This window comes from Podarcis liolepis (genome assembly GCF_965112155.1).
Source record: "Podarcis liolepis genome assembly, chromosome: 12".
Lineage (NCBI taxonomy): Eukaryota > Metazoa > Chordata > Lepidosauria > Squamata > Lacertidae > Podarcis > Podarcis liolepis.
This window is the reverse complement of record NC_139563.1, coordinates 20,642,098-20,654,113: the sequence shown is the minus strand read 5'-3', so window position 1 is coordinate 20,654,113 and position 12,016 is coordinate 20,642,098. Positions and strand designations below refer to the sequence as shown.

General features: G+C 39.6%; 1 protein-coding gene across 5 annotated transcripts in view; it reads left to right on the top strand.

Moving 5' to 3' along the window:
- Positions 1-9,914, top strand: part of WAC (WW domain containing adaptor with coiled-coil) — a 47,305-nt gene extending 37,391 nt beyond the window's left edge. For 3 of the 5 annotated variants that reach the window (XM_083466894.1, XM_083466896.1, XM_083466898.1), the window contains exons 11-14: positions 1,184-1,302; positions 4,347-4,530; positions 7,820-7,947; positions 8,443-9,914. In XM_083466894.1, the coding sequence (XP_083323020.1) occupies positions 1,184-1,302; positions 4,347-4,530; positions 7,820-7,947; positions 8,443-8,512 (501 nt within the window). In that variant the 3' untranslated portion in view covers positions 8,513-9,914. The remainder of the gene's footprint in view (positions 1-1,183; positions 1,303-4,346; positions 4,531-7,819; positions 7,948-8,442) is intronic. The other 2 variants (XM_083466895.1, XM_083466897.1) reach the window with 1 other exon arrangement.
- Positions 9,915-12,016: the final 2,102 nt, after the last annotated feature.

The window sequence follows — 12,016 nt, the reverse complement described above, 5'->3', positions numbered from 1 at the left end:
CAAAAAAAATTAGTCAATATTCTGTGCTTACTTAGCACAGTCCTTATCGGGCTTTGTGGGAGGAGGTTTAGACAAACTGGTGTCCATCTATTACATTATTAGTTCTCTACAATAATTTTAATAGACAGCTTTCACTTCTGTCCTTTCCATACCACCCACAGTTCTCTGAGCAGTTTGACAAAGTCTAGCATAAATTTTATCATATCAGCCAGTCCCAGTTAATCTAGCTGTCCTTGTTGGCATCCATCTATCTTGGGAAACAATGGAGGAGTGCACCTTTGGGGGTAAAGTCAAATTTTGGAGAGTTACAGCATCTGCTGTGACTGTAGAGACCAATAAAGAAGAGACATGTTTTGTTGCAGCTAGGGCAGATGTGTGTGGTTGTGGTGCTTCAGATGCACCATGGTCTGTCTCCAGGCACTGAAGTAGTCTGCAAGGGATTCCCACATGGCAGGATTGATGTTGCCAGCCTTGTTTGCAGGATAATTGAAGATCATGGGCTGTTTTGAAAGTTGGAGTCTTGTATAATGCACTAACGTGGTGCCTATACGGCTCCCTCCTCCTGCTGAAATTAGACTTAAAAGAAGCATTCTGCTGTAGCCAATAGACTAGGTTGAGGTGTGTGCTCAGTTGTGGGGTGTGTGCTGCCCACAACAGTTTCTGGGGTTTGCAAAGGTGTCTATTGGCGGTCCCTGCTGTAATTCAACTAGGAAGTTACCAATAACAATAGCAAAGTACCCGCTGTCCTTGTTATATATCTGTCTCTTCCTCTGTCCTCCTTTTAAAGCAGCTCTATTCCATTCCAGTTTTCAGATTTATCCTCCCAACATTTGGTCAGCATTCCGTCAACACTGAACATGCTTAGTCTGTACTGAACTGTGTCTTGGTCCCTTAAATATTGTAATAAAGTTTTTGTTTTTGTAGGGGTACTTCTGCTAACCTTAGGATTAGCCTCAGTCTTCTGATACCTTCTTTGTATGGGGATTGTGTGTGTACAGTTTTGAGTATCTTTGTTCATGCAATTTGAGTTAAATTAAATTAGAAGACATCCTTCCTTCCATTTCTGTGTACTATGCCTGAAATAAGTTGCAGGAGGTATCCCACTTCTAATCCTGATTGATAGCTCTTCAGTTTAAGGTTATTTGAAGTAATACTGAAATGTGGTCAAATTTTGAACTTTCAGGTTACTACTTCAGGTGTTAAGCAAGGACCAGTTTCACAGTCAGCATCTCAGCAGCAAGTGATTGCTGACAAACAACAAGGTCATGAACCTGCTTCTCCTCGAAGTCTTCAGCGTTCAAGGTATATATTACATTGGTATTGGCTTTTGACTTCACCATATCCTATTCTACCAAGTGTTGCTTTTTGGAGCTGCATGCTCTCATCTGCAAATACTGCCTGTAAAGTGGTACCTCGGGTTACATACACTTCAGGTTTCATACGCTTCAGGTTACAGACTCCGCTAACCCAGAAATAGTACCTCAGGTTAAGAACTTTGCTTCAGGATGAGAACAGAAATCGCGTGGCGACAGCGGGAGGCCCCATTAGCTGAAGTGGTACCTTAGGTTAATAACAGTTTCAGGTTAAGAACGGACCTCCAGAACGAATTAAGTACTTAACCCGAGGTACCACTGTACAGTATTCTTGCATTCAAAGTTGGGGAGAACATTACAGTCTCAGTGCAATTGCAGGATAGATTATTTACACATGGCCAGTTATTGGAGTTCGTGGCCTATTAACTGTAGTGTCTAGATTTCAGTTTTATGTTTGTACAGGTGAGCTAACACCTGTACATCCTGGAATTCTGTTGCCTTAAGTTATGCAGGAAAAACAGGAAGGACTTCACAACCTGCTTCTTCACCACAAATGTGTGTATTCAGTTTTGAGACATGAATGGAAATCTTGGGGGCTTTTTGTGTATTGTCTTTGAAGCCAGCATAAGCTATTCATGTTAACAGATAGAAATGTGGCAGTGCTTAAACACATCTCTGCTGTTGGTGAATGTAAAGATAAATTCTTAGTCCCATTATTAGAAGGTGGTACGGGGACAGAATTTCCATATGAAATTCCTAGTATTGTTTTAAAACCTGTATGTTACCATTTCAAGTAAACAATTTGAATACAGTTGCATTTCAGAAATTTGCTTGGTGCTTTTTAAACAGTTGTGGCTTTTTTGGTTGTGTGATAGTAGCAGATAAGCTTATGAAGGCACACTAAAATTTTGAATTAAAGGAAATCTGTCATTGTTGAGCCCTCCTTTTAAGTGTATGATTTCATTGAGATGAATCAGCTCAGATTTTTAATAATGGTAGTTCTGAATTGTTCTTTACGTAGCTTTGATCTTCAGGTTTGAGCTACATTTTGTCCAGTAGAATGCATCATATCTTGAAAAAAGGTGCTTTTTAAAAAAAATTAGAGCTTGGAGACTAAAAGGAAATGTTTACATGACATAAATATCATGTTTAAAAATAAAAATAGGGATAAAATTATTATTGGCATTGTTGGTTAAGATTAAGGCAGTCAAATTCTGGCAGTGCTTTGCTTCAAAGTTGTTTGGTTTCTAGGTGGTGTTTTTTCCCACCCCCTGGGAAAGGGTTGCCAAAGAAATACTAGGAGCAAAACAGTTTTTATGTGTGCAGGGCAAGGTTTCAACAGCCATCATAGGGTCAGGAAGTGCTTAATGTGAACAAAAGTACACTCGTGCACAAATACACTGACTGCAACTGACAGAAATAATTATGCATACTTGATGAATATGCTATTCATTAAATTGTCCTAGTATACCCAATATTGTGCTTTGGTCTGAATTAAGGCTCACTATTGATGCATAATGTCAACTCCTAATCTTATGCAAGTGGCTTCTCAGGATTATTTTCTGCTCTGTGCCTACTGTTGGATTGGCTTCTGGTTGGTGTAGAATACATGTGTGTGCTAAGCCATAATTGACTTAGTGTGACATGTGATCCCCAGGCCACTGGCCACATGTACAGCTCTGTTCTGAATCAGAGCATAACCCAGTTGCCTGGAGTAATTGTTACTCGCAGAGGTGACTAGTCAAGTGTCTTCAGTACAAAAATGTTCAACCACTGAGCACTGGAGAAGCATAGATACTAGGCATGGTGTCCTTTCATTTCACTTCAGGCATTTCCCAATTTGGGGCAAGTGGGACTTTGGGCAAATCCCTGAAACAAGAGTCTGGGAGACTAGTAAAAGAGAACAATTCTATCAAAAGAATTGTTGCTTAATATAACATTCCATGTTTGCTGTTCCTATTTGCCACTCTAGCCAATATGAAGAAAATTCTTGTGTTTAAGATGGTGTGGGTTCTGCAATCAGAACTAATGCAGGTGGTGCCACTATCAGTATACTAGTATAATATCCTGGTTTACAGAACTGTTAGGATGCCTTTTGTGGAATTGACAGGCAGTGTGATGTGGATTGTGAAACTGGTTGTAAAAGACAAAAGGTGCTAGGCACATACACTTAATATGTGGGCCTGTGGAAGTGATTTATAAAACCTGTGGCACCTGCTTGTCATAGGAAGAAAGTTACTGGTGTGTTCTTGGGAAAGAATGGGGTTACCTGCTGTTGGGACTAATGACATCTGGGAGGCACATAGAAGACATTAAATAAACTTCCTTTTTAAATAAACTTCAGGAGAGTTTGGTTTCTCCCCCCCATACCCATGTCAATTGAGACAGAATTAGTTTGAAATCCATTGAAGCCATGAAGAAAACACTCCTCACTAATGACTTAGTTATTGTCTTCTCACAGACAATTTGCAAAATGATAATCTCATGATTTAGGGGACGCGGGTGGCGCTGTGGGTTAAACCACAGAGCCTAGGACTTGCCGATCAGAAGGTCGGCGGTTTGAATCCCCGTGACGGGGTGAGCTCCCGTTGCTCAGTCCCTGCTCCTGCCAACCTAGCAGTTAGAAAGCACCTCAAAGTACAAGTAGATAAATAGGCGGGAAGGTAAACGGCATTTCCGTGCGCTGCTCTGGTTCGCCAGAAGCGGCTTAGTCATGCTGGCCACATGACCTGGAAGCTGTACGCCGGCTCCCTCGGCCAATAAAGTGAGATGAACACCGCAACCCCAGAGTCTGCCGCGACTGGACCTAATGGTCAGGGGTCCCTTTACCTTTAATCTCACGATTACTGGCTATGCAACTTTCAGGTGGGCATTTTCCCATGGAAGAGATTGGAACTATTCTATATAGTCTTCATAGAGTTGGAAGGGACCTTGGACATAATCCAATCTATGCCGAATCTACTGTGCAGGGTGCAGATTAAGCATCCCTGACAAGCTAACTCAACAAACATTCATTCATTCTTTTTCTTTTAGTAGTCAGAGAAGTCCATCTCCTGGTCCAAATCATACCTCCAATACAAGTGCTTCTAATACGACAGCACCACAGAATGCATCCGCACGACCTACGTGTTCATTAACACCCACGTTAGCGGCACATTTCAATGAAAACCTTATAAAGCATGTCCAAGGGTGGCCTGCAGATCATGCAGAAAAGCAGGTGAGTGTACATTTTGTAGTGTTGGGCAGAATCCAGTGTTGTTTGAGTAGATTTCTGCTTGCACAATAGGATTTCACTTTCCTCTCCTATCCCCTGCACACCTCCAAAATCTGCCTTATCTAGACTTTTGGAAGCAGATTTTGACAGTACATAAGGGGGCTTCAGTAAGGAGGAGGTGGAGATGAAATACTTTTTTGCTTGCAACCCTTTGGATTACAGCACTTTAGCTTCCTTTTGAATGTGTTTTAAATTTCCTCTGTTCAAATTCTTGTGAACACCAATGATCTTTAAAGCAAATAATTTAATGCTAGTGAATATTTCACAGCTTGCATTTCCATTTCCATGGAGGTTGGAAGCACTGGAATTGTTCTTATGCATGGGTGTAATAGTGTTGTAGGTAGTTTGTGTTGGGGTATCCCAACAGTTTGGTGGGGGAAACATGTTGTAGAATAGGTATAGTGATTTTTTATATACTGGGAGATTGAAGTACCTTAAAATTGTTAGCCAAGAAACATGTTGTTTTATTTAGATTTTCCTCATTTTAATCCCGTGATTTAGGGCAGTGTTACATTAGATAAGCTTTTATAATTTGTCAGTTACCTGGTTCATGGTTGTCTGCAACAATTGACCTTGGTGACCGGGGACTGTCTGACCTGGAAATTCAGTGACACTTTCACTCCTGCTTTAAAAGATTACTTGCCCTTTAAGGCAAAAATGTGGGAGGGGAGAGTTCTATGTACCAGGCTACATAGCAATGCACTGTTACTGCCAGGTTTATGGTTCTGTTCTCCCTTTTTGGGAGGGTAGATGGCGAGCAGAGAATAGGACTAGTCACTGTTTTTGTCATTTGAAGCAAGGAGCCTTCCTATTCACAGCAAGTAGAGCAGAGGATGAGTGAGTGTATTTGCAGGTTTAAAATATATTCCTCTATTATCCAGCAACCTTACCTTGTGAAGGAAGTTTAAGTTGAGAGTTATATAGACATGGCCCCCTTTGTTTCATGGCTTAATAAGATTTGAGGCTGCCTTAGCTATTCAGATTCAGTCATTTGTTTTCAGGCAAACTTGCATGCCTGTTGAAGCAGAAAAGAAGCTGAGAAGATTACAGTGGTGTTAGAAATCATTGTTGAGGTTTAGAAAGGCTTACAGAAAAATACTTACTTTTCAATCCAATGCTGTACAAATTAAAAGTTAAACGTTGTTTTCTGTAATTCTCAAAACCAATAACCCTTTTCTCCAAGTCAGTTTTATAACGTTGAATGAAAAAATAACCAGTTAACTGTAAAGTATAAAAGAATAAAATTTCTTTTTAGTTGTGGTTTTTAAATTTTAGCTAACTGGGCCTTTCTGTTTTGACCTTTCAGACTTCATAGTAATTCTTGATAATGTTGTAAGATAAGGCATTGCAGCACAGATGCAGTGTTTTAAATATTACAGTTTTAACATGAACTCTAGTCAGTGTAACAGAAACATCCTGTAGCAGAGAGGACTGAAACTTCATTACAGTGTATATATAATGTAGTACTGTCAGTTTATAATTTGTTCTGGTCAGACAACAAATTTTACCAGAGCACATGAACTTCACAAAAAGCCATACAACACGAATATCTTACCTAGATAAGGGATAGGGAACCCCAGATGCTGTTTGGACTCCAACTCCCATCAGCATCAGACAACATGGCCAATAGTCGGGGGTAATGAAGTTAATAATCCAACAACAACTGGAAGGGCCACAGGTTTGACATCTCTGATCTAGATGCTTTGTGCAAAAGTTAGTATGAAAACATGATGAAAACACCATGAAAGGGGATAGGGAAGCGTTCTAAAAACAATCCAGTGAGGACTGAGTATGCTCAGGGGGGTAAGAATGCTAATGAGTGTTTTTTGTCAGTGTGGTGGAATATGGAATGGCGTATGCTGAAAGAGAGCATTGTTGGTATCAGTCTGTCTTGAGAGACAATGGAATGTGCCTCTAGGAGTGAAGTCAAACCATTGGAGAATCACAGTGCCTGCTGTGGCTGCAAAGACTGGTAACTCATAACTGCTGCCTCCCAAGCCTGGGCAGTATGTTTGGAGGTCCTGGGCTGCCCAGACAACAACACCCACTCTCTTCTCAGCCAATACACCATACAACCATTTTAGGGACTGCACTCCAGATTGTGTAGGATTTGATGCTTAGCCTTTTCTTCTCCTGAGGATGTTCCACAAGGCACTGGGTTTTCCTCAGGTTTACGGCCGAAGCCTTTCTCACTGATGAGTGAGAAGGCAGCCACAAGGCAGCAGAGGTTCAGAAGAGACCATCGCTGGCTGGGATCTTGATCACAGGAGCACTCCATGCTGTAGTGTTTTGTGGCAGCTCCCACGTCATTCTTCTAGTTTCCATATTCGGGAAAATGCTTGCCCAGATCCTTGAGTTTTCAGTCAATCTCTTTCCAATCCCAGAATCAATTTCAGTCAGTGTACTCTGTTAAATCTTAGTAGGATAGCAGTTCTTCATGTTGCCTAATCCACATTTGATGGCTCTACTTTTAGGGTACCGATTCTCGCCCATCTTTTGCAGTTGTAACCAGTACAGGAGAAGTGCTTTATGCACTCTGATGGAAGGAAACCCAACTTCCACATGCAACATTGCAGCCAGTGTACCATTTGGTAGGCACAGGTGGACTTTTAAGAATTGGTTTTGGATTACTCCAAGGCATTTTAACTCCAAATTTTTACCTCACACTGTATTTGGGCAAAGATCTGATAAATAAAAATTACAATGGTTGAGGCCAGTAAATTTTTACCGATTCCCTATGAAAAGTCAGTTTTAGACACAACATTTCGTATAGCTACTCTGCCTAGACAGACAAATTCATTAAATACCTAGGTATTTTAAAAAGATGTCTTAAATGTCTTAAGTGCAGGTGGGGAACATGCTGTTGAACTTGGGTTCTGCCATGGGCTTCCCATGTGTATATGGTTGGCCACTTTGAGAACAGTGTTGGACAAACAGACTGTTTGGCCTGATCTGTTGGGCTCTTCTTACATTCAGACTACTTGCTGTAATGGACAGTTCTGGGTTCTTGCTGACAGACAGCACCACACTTTAAATACCCATTTGAATTAAGTAGGTGAAGCACCATGTTGCTGGCATATAACAGGACTGGGATTTTACCATTTTGAATGAATGGCAAGAAACTGAGGGTTCTGAGATTCTTTTGACACCAATACCATACTTTGTGTTTACGTCCAGAAGTTACTCAAAAAGCTGCAACACACTTTCCAACTCCTCCTCTTAACTCTTTTAGGCATCGAGATTACGTGAAGAAGCTCATAACATGGGAAGTGTCCACATGTCAGAAATTTGTACTGAATTAAAAAACTTAAGATCTTTAGTTCGAGTATGTGAAATTCAAGCAACTTTGCGCGAGCAAAGGTAAGAATTCTGGGTTTCTCATCTTGATTTCCCAAATCCTTTTTCATCAGTGTTTTTGTTTCATAATGTTTTATAAACTTAAGAGCTACTGAGCAACTTTCCCTAGCGTACAGTCAGGGGCTAAAAACTGTTACAGCTTAACATATAGGATGACATTGACTTAAACAGGAATAATACCTCCCTCCACAGCCATTGAACTACTGAAGGTGCCCTTGTGTGTTCCTGGATCTTGAACAATTATTTAGTCCATTATGTGTACCATTAAGGTAGGTCAACTATTTCTAGGCCCAGCAATTTTGTCCTTTTTAAAAATAAAAAATAAAATGCATACAAAACTGTGTTAATCACAGTATTATCCCTTCAACCTATTGTAGATTGAATAACTAACTTTAAGAATGTGCATGTCATTATTAAAGTACTAATTCATGGAGTAAATTACTCATCTAAGAATGGATTTGACATGCCAGTACTAATTGCTTTCTTTTCCCTTTGTAGGATACTATTTTTGAGACAACAAATTAAAGAACTTGAAAAACTAAAGAATCAGAATTCCTTCATGGTGTGAAAAAGTTGTGAATAATTGCACATGGGTTTTGAGTACAGGAACTGTAAAACTGATTGCCCAGTCTTAACATTTTTGAGCTGCATTTGAGTAGACTTTGGACCGTTGAGTTGGGCAAAAATAAAAAAAGATAACATGGGAAAGGGGACAGGAGGGGTGTCATTCAGGGGAAGGAAACGAGGATGATTTGTAAAACCCTTGAAATGTAGATTTCTTGTAGATGTATTCTTCACGTTGTAAATATGTTTTGTAGAGTGAAGCCATGGGAAGCCATGTGTATCAGAGCTTAGACATCCAAAACTAATCAATGCTGAGGTGGCTAAATACCTAGCCTTTACATGTAAACCTGTCTGCAAAATTAGCTCTCTCTCTTTTTTAGTTAATTTATCATTCTGAAATCTTGCATTTCCTAAAATTCAATGCAAGCGCCAGGCGATCTGTGTCTCAAGGCTGCAACAGTTTGAAACAGTTTGGGTAATGTACAAAATATCATGAAACAACTGTTTCCACACTTGCACCGAATCAAGAGCAGTGCTTCTCCATTTCTGTTTTACAGAGCAGTGTTTTTCATTTTCTGTGTTCATTTCCCCCTTAAAATCCTAGATCTGATTTTATCAGCTTTTTTTTTTAAATTCTAATTTCCTCCTTTCCTAAAGCACTGTTGCTATGGCACTTTTCTATAATCTTTTCATTCCTGTGTACAGTAGCTTAAAATTGCAGTGATTGAGCATAACCCACTTGTTTGTATAAATTATTGAAATGTATTTCCATTTGCACCCTGTAAGAATGGACTGGTAGTACTGCTGGGCATGTGTGCTGAAAGTACATCCCTTTTTCAAATTATAAGGAAACAGCCCAATGAACATGTCAACATGGTTGTGGGAGGGAAAGAAGGAAAAAAAAACTAGTCAGATGTGAATTGTATCTGTTGTAATAAACATGTTTAAAACAAAGAAACACTGGTTTTCATTTCCTTTGGTCGAAACATTCGAATTTGGCCTCTTTGGGGATTTGTTTACCGAAGCTATTCTTGTTGAATACTTTTTTACTTATCTGAAAATAAGTCCTCAAGGGAGGCTTTATTTTAAAAATTGTAAACAGAAAATTGTGTATAAAATATTTAATGACATTCAACAAGGATCATTGACACCTCCCCAACAGTTGTCATATGTTAACTCCTGGTTTTACCTGTCTTGCTATTATGACATTTCATTTCGAAGGATGTTTGTGTTGTAGCTAACTGTTCAAGTCTGGTGCTGACTGCTGTTCTTAGCCATCACAAAACGCTGACTTTGTGTAATTGGAGTTTCTCACTATTTGAAAATGGTGGGAAGGCTCAGCTTTGTATATTGTTTCCTAAAGTATATTAAAAATAAAAAAGAAACTATTGCTACTACAAAATAAACTTGGGTTTTCTTTGCAAAAAACTGTTAGTCATAATATACTGCCACAAGTCTTTGTACATTCCCAAACTTGTCTGTTTAGAATTCTTGTTAATGCTGAAAGATGAAGGAATTGCAAAGTTGGCTAATGTTCATGTGTTGCTTTAAACTCCTTCAAAGGTGCTGAAACCTCATTAATAGATTCGGTAGAATCTTGGCTTTGATACATATGTTTGCCTCCTGATTTGTGATGCTGTTGCCTTTTATCTTCAGTAATCTCTGCTTACATTTTTGCTTTTGTCATTTTATAAGAAATTTCAATTTTGTTTTTTCTTTTGGGGGCCTCTGAATAAACTAGGGACTGCCCATTCTTGTTTGTGTTGTCTGCCATATGCAGGAATCATGTCCACCCTCTAAGTTTTAGCATTGTATGGTAAAGGTGGTATACTAGCATTACATAGTAAGATTACAGCATAAGCCTAGTATTGTGGAAGTTCATTACGTTGAATCATTTGTGACACATTGCGAGCCTGGAAAAAAAGAACCAACTCTGCCAAATTATTTTGTCTGGCTATTTGACTACTTGTCCATTGGCAACCAGGTAAGTGACTTGTTTAAATGCTGTTAACTTGCCTATAATAAAAGAGTTTTGTATTGAGAAATTGGTGAGGAATTTTTAATTTGTGTAAGACCTCACTTTGCATCTACTCAACCTCCATGTGTTTCAAAGGAAATGAAGTTGAACTTCCTTTCACTGGTTTCAGTAACTGCTGGCTACACATCCACAAGGCTTGATGACTTGCCTTCTGTTACTCATTTCACCAACCTGTCCACTTTCTCTGAACAAACTCAGTTTTGTAGGTGAAACATTTTTTAAAAAGCAATTGACATTTAAAATACACAGTATTCACCCCCAAGAAATACTATGAATTTATACAGTACCCCACCTAACAGTGCTTTTCTCATTGCTGGTCTAACTTGTTGTTCCCTGCTATCTTTGTATAATATCTGATACCAGGTGTTCATGGACTATATGAATCTTTGGCATGACCCATGGATACTATTCTTGTACTAAAAAGCTTCCGAGCTGCTTGTAAGCCACTCAATACTTTATTTTGATGCACTGAATTAGTTTCTTGAAGAAATGAGCTTTGTCAAATCAGCAGCTTAAAAGTTCGCTAGAGCTTTTTATATACCGTTGGGAGGAAATTTAACAAAAAAAGCTGTATGTGAGAGCAGTTATATGCATGTCAAAGTAGTCAGCAGAGCTATGTCTGTGTATGCACGCTTGCTGATTCTGTGTAAACACACATTTGCTGTGCAAGCACTGAATCATCACTGACAGTAACATTGTCCAGATAACCTGTTTTGAATGTGTGTGTGTTTTGGGGGGAAAGCAAGCATTCTAGATGTTTGTGTAGAAAACATTGGAAATATCTCCTTGTCTTTCTCTTAACTGGAAGGGGGGAGAGTCTAATGTAACATTCTCTCTCATCTGCTGTTCCTAGAGGATAAGGGCTATGAGGGTAACCACAGAGCCTAGGGCTTGCTGATCAGAAGGTCGGTGGTTTGAATCCCCGCGAAAAAGCAAATGGATAGCTATTACTCAGCTGAGCTTTCCAGCTTGTCAATTTCCTTGTGTGCTCCCCGGCTTCCAACCCCAGAACCTGTTGATGCAATTTCACTTTCAGTTTCTCATTCCAACAGAAATTAATGGAAAGCAAATCAAATAAATGAAGTATTCATTTTATTTCCCATTTTCATCCTACAAATGAATGGGACGCTTCAGTTTTTTTTGTTAGTGCGCCCTGGTCATTGAGAGGCAAAGTCATATTTTTAGGGGAATTGTGACCTTTTGACCTGGGAGACATTTCAGTCTTGGAAACCACTTAGCTGGCTATGGATGGAAGTTTGGTAAACAGAAGCCTGTTGGAGGTGATTCAGTTGCAGATCCATGAATGAGGTCTCTGCCTAAACAGCAGATTGTGTGTGTTGTTGCGCCATCTACTGGCCGTCACAGCAAGATATCCCATAAGGATTCAATGGTCAGTGAAGTGGGATTCCAAATAGGAAGCCCACAAGATGGAAATTCGTTTCACTACCTTTCCAGCCATCTGTGTAGTAG